Source organism: Pristis pectinata, chromosome 24 (genome assembly GCF_009764475.1).
Source record: "Pristis pectinata isolate sPriPec2 chromosome 24, sPriPec2.1.pri, whole genome shotgun sequence".
Classification (NCBI taxonomy): domain Eukaryota; kingdom Metazoa; phylum Chordata; class Chondrichthyes; order Rhinopristiformes; family Pristidae; genus Pristis; species Pristis pectinata.
Genome location: NC_067428.1, coordinates 29,096,748 through 29,114,190, shown reverse-complemented (window position 1 = coordinate 29,114,190; position 17,443 = coordinate 29,096,748). Strand labels below are relative to the sequence as shown.

At 36.9% G+C, this 17,443-nt stretch overlaps 1 protein-coding gene across 2 annotated transcripts in view; it reads right to left on the bottom strand.

Moving 5' to 3' along the window:
* Positions 1 to 2,062: 2,062 nt before the first annotated feature.
* Positions 2,063 to 17,443, bottom strand: part of dot1l (DOT1-like histone H3K79 methyltransferase) — a 91,629-nt gene continuing 76,248 nt past the window's right edge. Inside the window, exons 27-29 of one of the 2 annotated variants that reach the window (XM_052037599.1) lie at positions 15,776 to 15,955; positions 6,866 to 7,478; positions 2,063 to 6,301 (exon numbers count right to left, since the gene is read on the bottom strand). In XM_052037599.1, the coding sequence (XP_051893559.1) occupies positions 6,895 to 7,478; positions 15,776 to 15,955 (764 nt within the window). In that variant the 3' untranslated portion in view covers positions 2,063 to 6,301; positions 6,866 to 6,894. The remainder of the gene's footprint in view (positions 6,302 to 6,865; positions 7,479 to 15,775; positions 15,956 to 17,443) is intronic. The other variant, XM_052037600.1, reaches the window with a different exon arrangement.

Here is a 17,443-nt window from a genome sequence, read left to right as displayed (position 1 = left end):
TTGAGCTCTAGCATTGTGGTTAGTTGCAAATTGTAAAAATATTTGAGCCAAATTGCTGCTTATGACCATAGATTCCACTTACTGAATCTTAGATAGTTATTTCCACTGATGGTGCTTTCCTGTACAGCTGAATCAGCTGACAAATCTAATTCAAATTTCTGTGGATTAAATTTAACTATTAAACCCCAATCATTAATTTCTGATCTGCAAAATCATAGCTTTCATTGAAGAGAAGTTTAATGCAAAACATTGTAAAATAAATCTCTCAATGTTGGGTATAAATGGGTCTCGAGGAAAAAAAAACTAGAAACTGGAAGGTGAGTGCCATTCAGTATATGTGCAGTCCACTGTAATTAAAATCTATCTTTAATTTAACTGATCCCTAAGTTTATTTACCCAAGAATAAAAATACTGGCAAGTGGCTGCAGCCCATTGCTGAAGACAAATTAGAAACTGGAGGCGTGTAATGGTATTTTTTCTTCCATTTCACACATGCAGGACAATGTAGTCCAATCAGAGTAAGAATGCTTATCTGTCCCCATCTTTTGTATCTTGTCTCCTCTCACCTTTTAATCATCCTCACTCCTGTCCTCTACCTATCAAACTTTTAATCTTAATGAGTCACTCTCCTGGCATTACATTTGCTTAAAAGCTATTCAAATGTGACATTTTCCATCCAGCCTAGAAATGTTTATTCTGGTCTCTACAATTACTGCCTGACTTAATATTTTTTGGCTTGTGCAGTTGTCTTAGTGAAAATCTGTTTGCTTACATAGTCAATGAACCCACAGGACAACATTGATGTTAAGTAAGAAACATTACCTGAACATAGTGATAGCAGCATCCACTTTGCATGCAGCTACACTACACCAAAAGGCTTCCATAGATGACATAGAAAACTTCCATAAACATTAGTTTTGAGAATGAGTTCTGCATCTTGTATTCATTAACATGCTGTTAATTTTTTTCTAAACATTTTTCTTTTGGCCTGCTGCAGTGCTAATGGTTTCAGAAATCAACTGGGAGGAGTAAACTTAAAGTATTTACAATGGTTATTGAAAATGTCAATGCAAACCTACTCCTGAAAATCTCTCACTGCCCATTACATTTCAGTAAAAGTATCCAGTAGCTTTGAGTTGTAGAATTGCAAATGCCTCTTCCTACATTTCATGATGCCAAGTGTTAGTTGATGTTGGTATACAGGAAGTCCCTGGGTTACGAACAAGTTCCATTTTTGAGACTGTTCGTAACCCGATTTTGTACGTAACTCGGAACAGTGTCTGCGCATGTGCACTTGGCCCGGGGTTGGGCCAAAGAAGGTGTACCGCCACCATGGTAGGATCAGGGGCCAGGCCCACTTACAAACAGAAGGTCATTAAGACCACTAAGGTCAGTTTGTACATATGGGCAATCATAAGTCAGGCGTTCGTAAGTAAGTCAGGGACTTCCTGTACTTTGATCACCAAAAAAATGTTTACTTGCCCTTTAACTTTAGGCAATTCACAAGAGCAATATTAAACAAATTTTAGTACTACACAGAAGGCATTATGGCTAATGACCAAAAGCTTGATTAAAAAGGTAGGTTTTAAGTGAGAAGCTGAAAGGAGTTTCAGAAACTGAATTCCTGCGTTCAAGGGCTAGTTAGCTGAAGATAAGGCTATCGATGGTGGAGTTTACACAACCATTATTCAGCTGAGATTTATTGTATATGAAGAATAATGGATGAACCATCTGCATTTTGGATATCTAGACTAGTCTAGAGTGCAAACTGGCTCTCTGTACCAGCAGAGTATCTTTAAAATAGTTTACAGTTTTATTGCAAAAGGCAAAGTGATGAATTCAGAAACAATTTATAGAATTACCACTGTTACATTTAGGGCATAGTTCCAAGCGATGAAAATAGGGAACCCAGTGTCTAGTTGTTCCAGGAAATAAATAAAACTGTGACCACATGAAAATGTGGCTACATTAGTTATTTAATAGCTACAAGTATTGTAGCTGCTACAAGTAATTTTGTTTTGCAATAACTGATACACATTGTATATATTTAGAAATACACAACTTTATTAAAAGCAAAAAAAAACAAATGCATTAAAATTCTTGGCAAAATAAACACTAGAGACAAAGATCAAGAGTAAGCTGGGGTAAAATGTCAAAACTGCCAAGTTGAGGAAATGTTATTCCTCAAAAAAAAACACAATTTAGTAGTTGCAACTGAAATGGATTTACAGTACTTTACAACCCCAGAGACTCGTGGAATGGCAAAAAATAGCATTACTACTATAACATTACAAACACTACAAGTTCTTTAGAATGCCAATTTAACCTTCACAAATTTCACAAAATTTAATAAGCACTAGGCAATTGTAATCACAAAAGCATTCCTTTCCCTACCACACAGTATATGCACTGTCTACATTGTGGAAAATTTGAAGCACTAAATGAACTGGCTATTAATGTTAGTATCTAGTTATATTTCAAATTCTACAGCTATGCCAAAATAGTTACAAGACAATTCCTGAGCGCCATCAGATTCTCATCTGTACATACTGGATGACTTGTGTATATTCGACAAGTTTTTAAATGACCACAGATTTTATTTCCTTAGCATTGTGTTTATTTAGGATAGCTTCTTTGTCCTTCCACACCAAGCAACATTGTACAAGATAAACTATAGCCACAAAAGACAGACTATATGGTACAAGTGCAAAGAACATCTGGTTCATCCTCCACTTGTTTTTTTTATATATATAAAGGTAACGTCCATCTTACACAGGATATGTAACCTTCTGATCCAATGGTCCAAAATGATGCAAATCTATGGAGATGTTAAGAGCTAATATGGAGGACTTTACAGGGGAGTTAAATGGCTAAACACTTACAAAATTGAGATTCTTGTACATTTTTAAAGAAATTTGCAAAATTATTAATTCCAACTCCTGTATGTAAACATTTTGGGGATAATATGTGCCCGAAATAATCAGGAGTTTTAACACTATATTGTAATCCCCTTATCATATTCCAAGATCACAACACTTCATATTTATTGCATTTTAATTTGTATTACCTGTGTGGTTAATTTCTAGTAAGCATGTAATCTCACCTGAAACCGGATTCTTGATGCACCATTTACAAGAAATTGTAATATTTTATAAAACAAGAATTTAGTTATTTACAGATGCATTGCTTTAAATGCTCATTCAGGATGCAGTGCAAAGAGGATTAAAATATTTTTGTATCAAACATTTTCCCAACATAAGCATTTTAAATGTTAAAACTATGTTCAGATATCCTTAAGTGCATGTGGGGAAGTGAAAAATATAAAATATAATTAACATCTAAAATCCAGCATATGATGGACATTATCTTTCAGTGCTGTAAAATGTCATCTGTGCCTTGTGATGGTTCACAGAATCACTTGGAACGGGTTAGATTACTTTTTTCCAAAATAGAAAATGCACAATTTGTTACAAACAGAAAAAAAACATTCTCCGAAGTATTTAGATATACTAAAGAAAATTAGGTAATAGTTTTTAATATATCTCAGGCATTTTGATAATATATATTAAAATAATAGGTATTACTTTGTACATTTTTCCTTACAATAAACTGAACGATAAATAGTGTACAGATTACAATAGATGCTTTATTCTTAAGGGGTGAATCTCATTTACAATTTCTGCATGCTCGAGGCACCCCTGACAGATTGTACAAACCGACTTTGTCTGCTTAAGTAAAGCAGTTTGTATTATTACTAGAAACAGACATAAAATGACGTAAATGCATCTTTTCTCTATTAAGTTATATGGCTCAGTTTTCACAGTATGTAATTACACCTCAATATACCTACAAATTTAAGGCTAATTATGAGAACATCCTGCCATTTATTTTGATGTTTTATCATAACTGGCTTTCTACCAAGTACTAGTGTGAACACTGTCACTTTGTACAAAAGGAAGTCAGATTTATAACTGATTCATAACTTTCTCGTAGATAGTTGATAGGCAGAATGTATTATCCAAATTATCAATCCGCTGTTAAGTCAATATCACTGGTTTCTACAAAGTAGGTTCTTTAAGAGATTGAAATCCAACCAAAGACCATAATCTTGGATAATTTTTTTTAAACTGTTTTAGTGTCTATTTCAATAGAATTGAACTCTGGATTTAACATATTTGACTTGTATCTCAACAGCCAAGTTTATAACACCTGGTAACTATTGCATCTGTACCAGCAACAGACTAAAGATCTAATTTTAGTCAACTATTTCCTAGCTTAATTATTCTCTTAATTATTTCAAAAAGGAAGAAAATCAAAGATTACATTCTGGTAATCTCATTCTTCCTCAGAAAGCTCTCGTGCCACATTTCATAGGAACTTGCCCAAAAATGTGCCAGAATGGAGAAAGGGAAGTAAAATTCTGTAGTACTACATTATGGTATTTTAAACTTGAATAAATATTAACTTCAAGTAAAAGGTTAAAATATTATGATTATGCACCCAAGCTGATAACCAGTGGAAGGTGTCCAGTGTTTGCACCGGAACACTTACTACTTTTACTATATTGTGCATAATGTAGCACTGAACATGTACCTGTAAGACATGTCACTATTTTAGTGCGCGCCATGCATAAAGGTGCATGCATATCCAAGTCAATTTATCTTAGCAGAACCACAAATCCCCATAACGTAATAAGCCAACATTTCTGCTCACACTTTTACAAGCTTTCATTTTATTACAATTACTCAGTCACAAACTCAAATTCCCACATAACCACCACTATAACTACTTTCTAGACATTCCAAAGAAAAAAAAAGAGTTAATTCCCTCAGGTAAAATACAACAGTTTTTAAACTGCAATGTGGTTTCAAAACAGCAGAACTTGAAGACAAGTCCCTTACCAACCTGACCCCACCTCCCCTTATAGCTTTTATGTTTACTTTATCCAACATATTAAGTCTTTTTTTTAAAAAAAATCATGGCCTCCTCTGTGCTATAATGCAATAAATACGAAGCATATGAATCAGCTTTACAGAGGCAGCACAGCTTCTGGCTGGCCTACAAAACTAAGTCACTCTCAGTTATAGATTCCAATCATATTATACTTCAAAAAAAAATGCTTGGCATTGGTCTCAACTGCAGTTTGGTTAGTGAATACAATTATATTAAAAAAAAGTACTGCAATTTCTTTGCTTCAGACCTTTAAAAAAAAGCTTTTTAAATTATTTGATAAAAGAAAAAAAATTAGCTTCAAGCAGAATCCAATGTTGAATTCCTAAACCAGAAAGTTTTGTAAGGATATTAAAAAAAAACTTGAGGTACTTCTTAAAAAACTATTAGTAAAGATGTCCCATCATTAATGTATAAAACTGTGAAAAAGAAATGTTTAAAATACATTTTTAAAATGACAAAAGTTTATGAAATCCCACTGCATTAAATTTCAGTCTTCCTTTTCATATTTTGCTTTCTTGGGTTGTTTATACATAATACATTTTTCAAACAAAATGTGTAGAAAATGGTAACATTTACACTTCATTATATACTAAGCTCACCAGAAAACCAATGTGCTATTGTTTACAATTAAAATTACACACAGCAATAATTCAAATGTATAATAAATTTATCTAATGGTATTAGATTACATCGTTTCAATTGCAATTTACAATGCTATAAAACACCATTAAATTAAGAGAATGACAGTGATGACAGTTTGTTATAATAATCTATCACTTAACATACAAAAGACCAGAGGCAGAGGAAGAAAGGAGCACGATCAAACTTGTATAAAATAAACTCAAGGTTGAGCAATATTTGCATCGTACCAAACTTAAGTGATGCAAAGTATTACAAGGACATTAACTGTTGCTGAGAAATTCTCAGCAAACAGTTCAGCAATCAACCTTTTAGTATAATAAGCACCAGGGATCAGAACCCACAGAGGCACAGTTTGTGATGATTAAAATAGCACCAACAGCAGGCTAACGAATGAATGCTGGTGTGTGCTGCACTTCACACCTCAAAACCTCTACACGCTTGCTGGAACAACGACTAGCCCCAATCACTTGGAAAGATGATAAATAGTATTTTTTTTTAAAATGCTGTACAATGGGAGCCAATTTTTTTTGCAGCAACACTAAAACCAATTCACAGTAGAATATATTTTATTTTATTTTCCAGTAGTAAAGAAGCAAAACAATGTTTGCAGGCCACTCAAGCACCTTTAGTTTGATGGAAGTGGATGAACTTGGTCCACATTGTCCTTGCATAGGTCACATTGTTTTGAGGTAGAATTCCTAATTACCTAGAGATAGAAGGGGAAATGTACATTATCTACCTTCATTTAAGAACTTGGTTTTTCCAGATACAAAAACAACTAATGAAGATATTAGAGGGAGAAATTTTCCCATTCACTCAACTGAGAAGTTGCCCAAATTTAATAATTTATCTGCATACACCAGGATTAAATTTAATAAGTATCATTAATATTTTGTTCTCTTTACTGAGTACACTTCACTAAAAATCAATGTAATAATTTTGGCCTTCAACCTAATCATATTAAAAATCAAGTGATTTTAGTCAGATTGGTAACACCAAATTTTAAATGCTTTAACAATTAATATAAAACCAGCATATTATTGTTGAAACTTTTTTTTAAAAAAAATTGATGGTGATATCTGTATCTTCATTTCTGGTCTTAAGCACGCGCACCTAATATACCAAGGAAAACAGAACATTTCTAAAGTGATCTTTATTTTACAAAAATATTTTGGAAACACTGCTAGAGTTTGCATTTCATCAAGGTATTACAAACATAGCTGCACACATTCTGATATTGTTATAGCCTTGCACATTTTTCTAACCTTACCTTATAAGACTGATAAAGTACGCAAGTTCTTATCGAGGCTTAACCCCAGAGAAATGTGTAGCGTAAGGAGGCTGCATGCCAAGTGTGACCCACATTGCAGATGTATTTGTACCAGACTGAGGAATTAGAGGTACTGCCTGTGCAAGCGCTGAGTGTGGCAGAGGTGGGTGATGCACCGTGAAAGACGGGTGAGATGCTTTGGGCTGCAAAGACGCAAGCTTCAAGGCTAATGCAGTGTTAGCAGATTGAAGCGAAGTAGTTGAAGAGCAAGAGATGGATGGAGGCAAGTATCCATCGCTAACAGAAGACATAGTCCGGAAAAGTGAGGGGTCAGAACTAGTTGAATTTAACAATGGAGGGGGTGGAGGCAATGAAATATTAGGGGGAGGCGGGTTAAGCACAGACTGTGAAGGTGCTCGGGTAAGGTAAGAACTCACTCTGCTATCAGTGGAAGATAATGTACTAGAAGAGACAGACAGAAATGACTGGGAAGTTGTAGGAACAGTCTGTAGTGGGTTAAAGCTTAATATTGTGCTACTAGATACTGGAACATTGCTGAAATTGGCTCCAAATTGATGAGAAGAGACTGAAGGCACCACATGGTTAAAAATACCTAAAACAGGAGAGAAAAAAAACAGCTCAAAGATTTCTGTCTAGCAAGAAGCAAAGCATCATTACAGCAGCTAAGGGCCACACTTAGCTTTTTTTCAAGCAAGCACAGTTAAAGCAAAAGAAAATAGATTTTAAAAAAAGCGAAACAATTCAGGTTACCCAAAGCAGAGCAACTCTCCTCCTCTAACATCTAGTATATAGAAGGAAAAGAGTTTATGTAAAAATACAAACCTAAAAACACTTTAAATAAAGTTGGACAATATTTGGATTAACCACACACCAAGTTAACTTTACTTACTGTATTTTTCTCTCCTTCCCGTCTCTGCCCAATTTTCCCCCTTCTCTAAAATATATGCACCCCCAGAATACTTTCCCAAAGTGTCCACACTTGTGTGCATCTAGATAATAGATGTTGGTAGATTTATTCACCATGAAGATCAGTGATACAGATCCCTCACCAGACACCCGTACCTACTCTAGAAAGGGGGCACTGGATATCTGAAACCAGGAATTTTGACTGAAGAATTTAGCCCTCACCATTCAGCGTGGAGAAGTACTCAAAATGAAAACGGAGCTTGGAGGACAAGGTGACAAAAGAGAAAACTGTTCAAAGGCAAGTCCCTGACAAATGCAGGGATCAAGTGGCAGTTCCCTGATGTCATGGAAAACCCAGCTTTCTACACGAGGATGAGATAGTTGATTCCCCTCATTTGTATCTCGGTGCTGTTCAAATGCTACCCATGATATTGCCATTACCCCCAAGATCACTGGAAAGGCATTTACATCTCGTAAATCGAATAAAGGAATTCAAAATTCTCTTCTTAAAAAGCAGGAATAATTTCAATTCAGCCAACAAAAGCATAAAGCTATCTATTACCTGCAGATAATTTAACATTAAACAAAAAGATTAAGTCACCAGATCCTTCCAAAAGCAGTGATAATGCCCACCCACTTTAATTCTTCCATGGATTTCCATTTGATCAGTTGAGAAACTAATACAATCACAAAATAGTGCATGGAATTTGGTTCGATCTTACTATAGCAAGCAGAGCTCACTGCTTCATTTCCAAAGGAAGTTATTTTGTGAATTGCCAGGAATATTGTTTTTGGCATAAAGTGTAACATAGGCAAGTGTTTACAATTTTAAAAATAAATAAACTCAGTGGCGCTCACAAAACATTGCAAAATGAACCAGGGCTGAAATGTGATGAGATAAAGACTCGAGTTTGAAAAAAAAAGCTACACCACAATGAGGTAAACATTCTGGGTGTTGACACAAATATGTGGATTATTCTGGAGTTATCCAATTATGTGCAGCAGATATCAATTAAAATGAGAACCTGTCCTCACGAAATAAAACCCACTCAGAATTCAACTGATACTTTAAGGCCATCAAAACCAATTACTGGGTGTGGGACATTCTGATTCTATACCATTGTAATTATGGGGAAGACAATGGATGCATGTTCATGTTAACTGGTGCTCAGAGAAGCCTTCACAATGAGATCAGGGAAGCCATCTCCTGCATTAACATATTGTGAAAGGCATATCCCTGCCACTTAATGTACGGTTCAGTATATGTCTGTTTTGTCACCAAAATTCTGGCTATCTGTATATTCAGGGAGCCATTGCTCAACACTACAAAAAGAGGGGTATGCTTTGGGTGTCTGGAGTTTGTGCTCAGAAGCTCTCAGAACTAGCCAGCAATACTCGAATATTCAAAGGGGTTCCACCAGTTGGGACATGGTGCCATTGTAGATATGTAATTCTGCAGTTACCTGTCTGCATTCACAATGTTAAAGTAGGTAAGTGAAACTGTAGTTGAGTGTTTGTTGACATCTTTGTGTTTAAAAAGTATAAAACATCGTGTCGAGAGAGGACAAAGATTCTCCCAAAAGATCTGCTGTGTTGAATAAAGATCTTTTATATCTCCCAGCTACGGCCTCCGTGTGGCTCAGTTCAGCAGTCACAACATACGATGACGTGTGGAAAGAAACAGTTAACATTTCAGGTCTTCAACCTGACAAGCTACCCGTTTCTCCTTCCACAGATGCTGCCTGACCTGTTGAGCATTTGCAGCATTTTCTGATTTTTATTTCAGATTTCCAACATCTACAATTTTTTTTTTAAAATACATTTTCACAGTGACAACTTTTTCGCGTGGTAGAGGAAATTTCTTGCGTCTTGTATCAATGGCGACTGGCTGGTTTAATGAGCAGAGATTACTTGGAACTGCTTTGAACCAAGTTCAGCAAATTTTCTCAGGTACAGCTGCAACCAAGCCTGAGAATCAGAAAGTACAATGGAATAATATGTACATTTTTGAGATTACACAGATGAGCCCACTGTGTGGATAGAATACCTTAATGCTTAAAGATGGAATTTGACACATGTTGGTTCAGTGTTCAAATCTCTTAGAGAGAGTGTTTATTTGAAGTGTGCAAGTGCAATGCTGGACAACCGATGCCTGGTAAATCTTTAAAGAGGCCAGAAACAACAGAATAAGGTAGCACAGAACAGTTCTTACTAAAGCACACAAGGAGCGTCAGTTTCCTCTGTCCTGTTTGTGGAAGGTCTCCCCAGCATGGTCGGGAACCAGCAATAAATCCTATCATGATTCAAGGACCATGAGTGCAAGAATTTGTCATGTCCATCACAGTTTTCTGCAGCATTTCATGGGCTCATCAGTTGTACTGACAGAACAGTGAACTCATGATATTGAACTACTCCAACTCGGATGCAAGATCCGTTGATGATTTTTGGTGTTTTCATTCAATTGCAGCAGAACTTGAAGATGTATTCAAAAACCCAATGAAATGCGACTGTGGTAAAACAAAAGCTGGATCAGCTGTTACAAGCAAAGCAATCCGGCACACAATGTGACCGAATAAAACACTGAACTGGGTAGATTTTCCCTTTCAGAGAGCAGTGGGATTGGAATGAGAGAAGGGAATTTAATTTTCCTTACATTTAGGGTATAGTTTGAACTAAGTGGGTCTTCTGAAAAGAATTGTGCATTTGACCTGATGAGCAGTGTTAAGCGTTGATCATGTGAAATAAAATGGATATTAAACTACTTTTCAAGTAATCTTGAGGTGGTTCTGGAAATTGAGGTTAGCTAGATGAGGACTCAACAATAATCATGTTCTAGCATGGCTTTTTGAACTAGGGGCAAGTAGTTTCTTGTCCTTGTGTCATTCCATTGCTAGTCCTGGTCTATCTCGGACCCAGCGATGAGTTTGTGACATGGCCATTGGGGCAAGTTCTTGCTGGTGGTGCTGGCTTTCTGACACTAATAGTTAAACAAACAACCTGCATTGATGTAAATGAGAAAATTTCATGCAACAGTAATGAAACCAGCATGTGAAAGATAATATTGGAGTGGTTAAAGCTCATCTACTTGGAGCAGATGTTGCAAAAATACTCACATTAAATGGCCAAAAGAGTTAAACTACCTATTAATGCAACATAGATATCACCTGTACCCCTATTACCACTGCAATCACTCAAGTTATCTCCAAAGTAAATTTGTCAAACCATCACACTTATTTTACAGAGCAAAAAAAACAAAATTATTGAAGGAATTTTGGGGGGGTGGGGGGGGGGGTCACACAGCAGCTGTGAGGAGAAAGGAATGGTTGACGTTTCAGGTCGACACCAGAGATCCGTTTCCCCCCCACCCCCCACAGATGCTGCTCAACTCGCTGGGTTCCTTCAGCAGTTTGTTTTTGGCTCCAGTTTCCACATCTACAGTCTCGTGTCCACACTGATTTTCTGAATGGATTGGCAGTGTAAAAGGAGGAATTAGAAAATTGGAGATAAAACACCAGGTCCTGAGTACAATAATCTCCAATAGCAGTCAGAATAATAGTTTTAAGTTTGGTACAAGCAATAAAATCAGATCTCAGTGCCAATATTTAAAAATATCAATATTTTGTAATTTTACATAATATTATGAAACCTAACATTGTTGCTTTTCCTATTGCACTTGGATGCAAATTCTTCGCTGTTATAGTCTCTAAATTCTACATTTGTACCTGTAAACAGTCAGCACAAACTCTCTGCTGCTGTAATAACTGCTTCATTAATCCCCCTCCGAGGATGGCTAGTCTTTGGAACTCTTCCTCTAGTAGATTCTTTGAATACTTTGACAACAAAGGCAAATAGGTTCTTGATAAGCATGAGGGTAAAAGGTTATTGTAACTTAACTCTGTACTGTTTGCAATCAGAGCAAAATTTAAACCTCTGGGATTGAAGGCACAATGGCTGTCCAAGCATTAGAATAGCCAATGAACAGAAAGAGTAGCGGTGAATGTAGTTCAGACTGAATTATTCTCTGGTGGTTCCCAAAGTCAGGATCAAGTCATGACACCAATTGTCACCACCAACCACCCACGAAGAATAAAGTTAGCAGCTGCCAAACCCAATAGGTTACGTTTAGTAAACGTATGATGAATATTACACAGAACACTCAAGTACTATCCAAAAAATTAAAATACTGCAAATGTTGAAGGTGTTCTTATGGAATTTCTTCTGTAAGATTAAACATTAATTCCATTTCTTTCTCCACAGAAGCCTCCTGGACAACTGGATATTTGGACCCACTTGGGTTGAGTCTGACTAACTAAATGAAATCAGAAAATGCCTTTCTGTAAGAACTTCAAGCAAGTTCAAACAGGTCACAATAAAATCAACAAGCAATTTTGACAAGACATTATGAATAATACAAATAAATTCAAATGACTCATCCATGAAAGAAATTGGCTAAAATCCCAGTTAGGAATCTATATTAGTTACACCCCACAATTTCTTAATATCTTGAAGTAAATAATGGAACAAAAGATCAAATTGACCAAATCAGCATAACACCATTCTTAAAAATCATCTTCAGATCAGTACTGGAGGGACAAAAGGACACCACAAGATGTGGCAAAAGAACTACTGTACAAAATGAACTAAGATATTAATATGGAATTGCATATTTCAAATCAAAAGGCAAATACTTATGATTGGAATTTGGGTCATTAGTTGAAAATTTTAGTATAATTGCTCCACTAGAATGTACCAAAAACTGCTTTGGTGGGGAACCAATTAAGAACATTTTTTTCCAGCAAACATTTTCATAGAATTCATTAAACGCAATTGAAATCACCAGGAATTCAGCAATCAGCTGCTTGTTTTTATGCATTAGCGATTGATTGGATTAAAGGATTTTTGCGAAAAATGGTTTCCGGCATTAATATGGCAATTACTTTCACATTTATTTACTGTCAAATCTGGCGCTTTTAAATTCTGGGGCAAGTCCCAACAAAAATGGTACATTGCAATTGAACTAGGTGGGATTTCGTTAATTTTTTTTTAAAAGCTGTACAGCAGGTGATAAGGGAGCACTCACCCATTCCCAACCAAGCCCCAAAAGAAACGAGAAGCAATTTAATTTTAAGGATATTGCATTATTGTTCAAAGACTAGACCATATTAACTGCTCCGTAAACCAGAATAAGACTGAATTGCTGCAATAGCTGACAGTACTATTAAAAGCATGGTAGCAGGATTAAAGTATAGTAATATACAAATAAGTATCTGCAGAATGGGAGAAAATACTAGCACTAAGGATAAATAATTAGTTGATCATGGTTCCACTATAACAATACCTTATCGACTTCAGCAGGGATTCAAACAAATTGTGTCAGCTTAAAATTTACACTGGAGAACTGCCCTTTACACTCTGGAGATAGATTCCAATACAGCCTATGCAATGCTTTGAACATTTTCCCCCACCTACCAACCTCACTACGCCAACTAATTAGACAGACTTAACCCCAAGTGGATGAAAGGCAATACACAACACAAGAAAATAAGAGTAGGTGGTGGCCACCCAGCTCCCCAAGCCTGCCTCGCCATTATGCTGGTCTCAACTCCTCTCCTGTGCCAGTTCCCCATAACCTTTAATTTTTCCATCTGTCAAATATTTACCTATCTCCACCTTAAATGCATCTCATGATCTGGCTTCCACCACTCTCTGGAGCAGAGAATTCCTGAGATTCACTAGCCTCAAGAAATTTCTACACACCTCAGTCTCAAAACTACCAGCTATGTCCCTTTGTCTGTAACACTCCCACTGGTGAAAAAATCTCAACATCTACCCTGTCAAGCCCCTTTAGGATCTTATATGTTTAAATAAGGTCACCCTCGTTCTTCTAAACTCCAAGAAATACAAACACAAACCGTCTAGCCTCTCACAAGATAACCCTTTCATTCCAGGAATTAGCCTGGTGAATCTCTTTCAGACCTCTTCCAATGCTTCAATAACTTTTTTTTATTAAGGTAAGGGGACCAAAACTGTGCACAGTATTCCAGGTTTGGGCTCACAATCACCCTGTACAACTAACAAAACCTGCCCCTTCTTAAACTCCAACCCCTTTGCAATAAAAGTTAAAAAGCTGTTTGCCTTCTTAACTACTTGTTGGACCTGCCTACTATTTCTTTTGATGATTCATGCGCTAGAACATCTAGATCCCTCAATTCATTCACTTGCAGTCTCTCTCCATTGAGACAATCACCTGCCTTTTGATCCCTCTTATCAAAGTGCATGACCTCACACTTCCCCACTTTAAACTCAATTTGTCAGGTTTCTCCCCCCCCCCCCCCCCCCACATCGTTCAATCTATCCACATCCCACTGCAGAATCACTATGTCCTTATCACAGCATGCCCTTCCACCTATTTTCATATCATTGGCAAACTTAGAATCCCAACATTTCATTCCCTCTAAGTCATCAATTGTAAACAGCGAACAATTGAGGGCCAAGAACCAATCCCTGAAGCTCTCCAAGAGTTAGACCCCTGCAGCCTGAAAAGCACCTGTTTATTCCAACGGTTTTCTGTGACAGCCAATACAACAACGTGGCAAATCAAAACAAGAAGCTGCAGATTTTCAGCAGGATAAGCACCATCAGGTCATCAAGTCAGGTCTGGCATTCTGACCGTTTCTCTCTCCATTGGACTTCCAATATCTGCAATGTTTTGGTTTTTGACTACAAACTGCCTATAGTGGTGCTTTAGTTGACAGTAAGCAAATTAATATAGGGAGTTTCTTATTGATTGTAGCTGTGCCTATTCATGCACTCAGCCAACCAGAGCAATAGATGATGCTCTTTTGAGAAAGGCATTGTGGCAGCAGCTCAGAGCAAAAAGAATGTTAACTGAACTGAAAGTATCCATCTTTGAAATCAAATACCATCTACTTTTAAATAAATTTTATCAAAAATATATTTTGACATGAGTTCCTACTTCAAAATACACAAATTTTACAAAAATGGAAAGCCCAATATTTTCTACATGCTAGTCTAACAGTATTAATTACATTCTCACGTCTGAACCCTCCAGCCCCACAACTAGAAGAGAAACTAACAAATCAAAAATTAGTCAATCCAACTCCAGCAGCTGTAACAAGGACCATGTGTGCAGTAAAGGGCATTGATCCAAGGAATGACTGTAGAATTGTTGGCCCCATATGGAACTCGAGCAATGCTGCAACAATATGGATTCTACAGATTACTAGGATCTCTAAGCAGGGCAGAAATAGGACCTTCAGAGTTTGCAACTGTAACCAAACCGAACATGGTGCGCAGATAGTGGTGGGGTGACTGATGTATGAAACTGCAGATGACAAACCTTTGCCACTTAATATTCCTCCTGATAGGGCAGTGATTATTGGCAAAGAGATTCTGACTAGCTTTCAGCATGGTGCATGGGAAGCCATAGGGTAGTTAGTGTATAAACAGTAGCTGATATATTTTTGCCACTAGGTATTTCTCCTGTTAGGACAATAATCCCTGATAAGGAATTTTGACCCACTTTTATTTCCTCTTCTCACATGATTTGTTCATATTAATATTACGAAACAAAGTATTCTTCTCCAAGTGGCCTCCCAAGATACTTAAAGCCCATGCATTTTCTTTACCCTTGACCCCCGACTTGCACACCTCATCTCCCCCTTGCCCCAGTCAGCCCATCTGCCCATGCCTTGTTTGAGGAGGGACTCAAGTCAATTTTAGAGTCAGTTTTGTTCCAGGACAGTTGATACAATGCACTGAAATTCAGACCCACTCCCTGAAGCTTTAGGCGCAAAATAAGCACCCACATTATACTTCTATAGAGTGAAATTCAGATCATCCAGAATTCTTATTAGAAGTTAATAGTCGAGACTGCATGATGACCACTTTTTCCTAGTGAGACAGTCTCAATATGCTTCCCATGATGGGAAACCATTTTAGAATTACTAACTGAAAGGTCACCTGTAATAGGCCTGGTGCCAAAAGGAGACGCTTGGCATAAAGCAGATGCTGACTGGGATCCGTTGTCAGAGTTCTTGGTCAAATTGCTATCAGATATTGGAGAAAAAGTGGACTTCCATTTACTGCTGTTGTCTGTACTACTGGAACTGAGTCCTTGCTTCCGTATTGTTAAACTTCCAACTATAGAGAATTAAAACAAAAAGCATGGTCAGCACGTTAAAGAAAATTCACATTTAATTTTATTACCAAGGTAAGAATCAGTAATTTATCTGAAGACTTCTAAAGGTGAGCTTGGAGTGCTTTGGTACTTGACGATAATTGAACCATTTCATATTGCAAGTCACAGGTTGCACTTATAACATTAAGCATCTGAAGCATGCAAAAGAAATTCAATAATCAAAGCAACACAAATTGAAAGCATAATTGCTCACAAGATGTGTATGGCTTTAGTGAGGTCAGATGACAGATTTTTCTCTCCGTTCAAAGAAAAACAAAGCATGGACATTCTCTCTCCTCACCACCACCATCAATAACTTTTGCATTTCCATCTTGGAAAAAACTGGAAAGTCATTTCAAGTGTTGATCACTATTTTTTTTAAAAACTCCTCATACCACATGCCTTAAAATTGCCCTTACCCTATTTTTGGTCTATTTTAATTCAGGATTGGTTTAGTCAGTTTATACTTTGATACTGATACAGGTTTACCTGGCTTATTTCAATTTATAGTATTTTATGTCTTTGCACTATACTGCTGCTGCAAAACAACACATTTCACGTCATACAAGACAATGATAATAAACCTGATTCTGAAGTTAAAGCTGCATTATTTTAACTAAGATCACCTCTCAATCACTCTCTTTCAAGGCTTATGATTCCTTTGGTCTTTCAGGAGTCTCTTTCCAACCTAACCTTGTGATCCTGGAGATCAGCCTCATGGCTCTGCATGAGCCTCCTTACTTGAATGGTTCCATGTAACATTCATGGCACCATCTCCTTGATATTCTCCGACTTATGCTGTACTGACAGAATGACATTTTAAAAAGAGTGACATCTCAGATCAAACCAGATTCCTTTCCACTTAATCTTCAGCTTTTAAATTAGACTTTGATAATGATCTTCCCTTTTCCTTCAGAAGTCCAAAGCTTTACTTGCCTGCATTCAATTCCATCCAGCCTGTTCCAGCAATAATTTCAATTTATTAAACTTTTAGTTGGTTCTGATCCACTTCCTCCAGCTCCACCCTCCAATTGGCTATTCTCAAATTTCAGTTTTATACTGATTTCTGAATCCAAGTCGCTAATGAAGGTAAGAGTCTTCAGCACAAGTCTGAGATACAACTCTTGTGTCACGCAACATTTTCCAGCTCCATCACTAACCACTGCTATAGATTTCCCCAAAATCCCTCCCCACTCTGTACCCATTATTTCTCTCTTCAGCAAATATCTTTATATATAAAAAAAACATTTTCAATTTTCTCTGTTTAGTTTCAGGAGCAACCAAGAGTCAGAGAGATAGAACACAGAAATGGGCCCTTCTACCCATAGAGTGATGACCATCAACCACCCATTTACACTAATCATGCTGCTTGCCTACACACTAAGGGGCAAATTACAGTTTCCTATTAAAAACTCCCAACCTGCAGGTCTTTGGGATGTGGGAGGAAACCC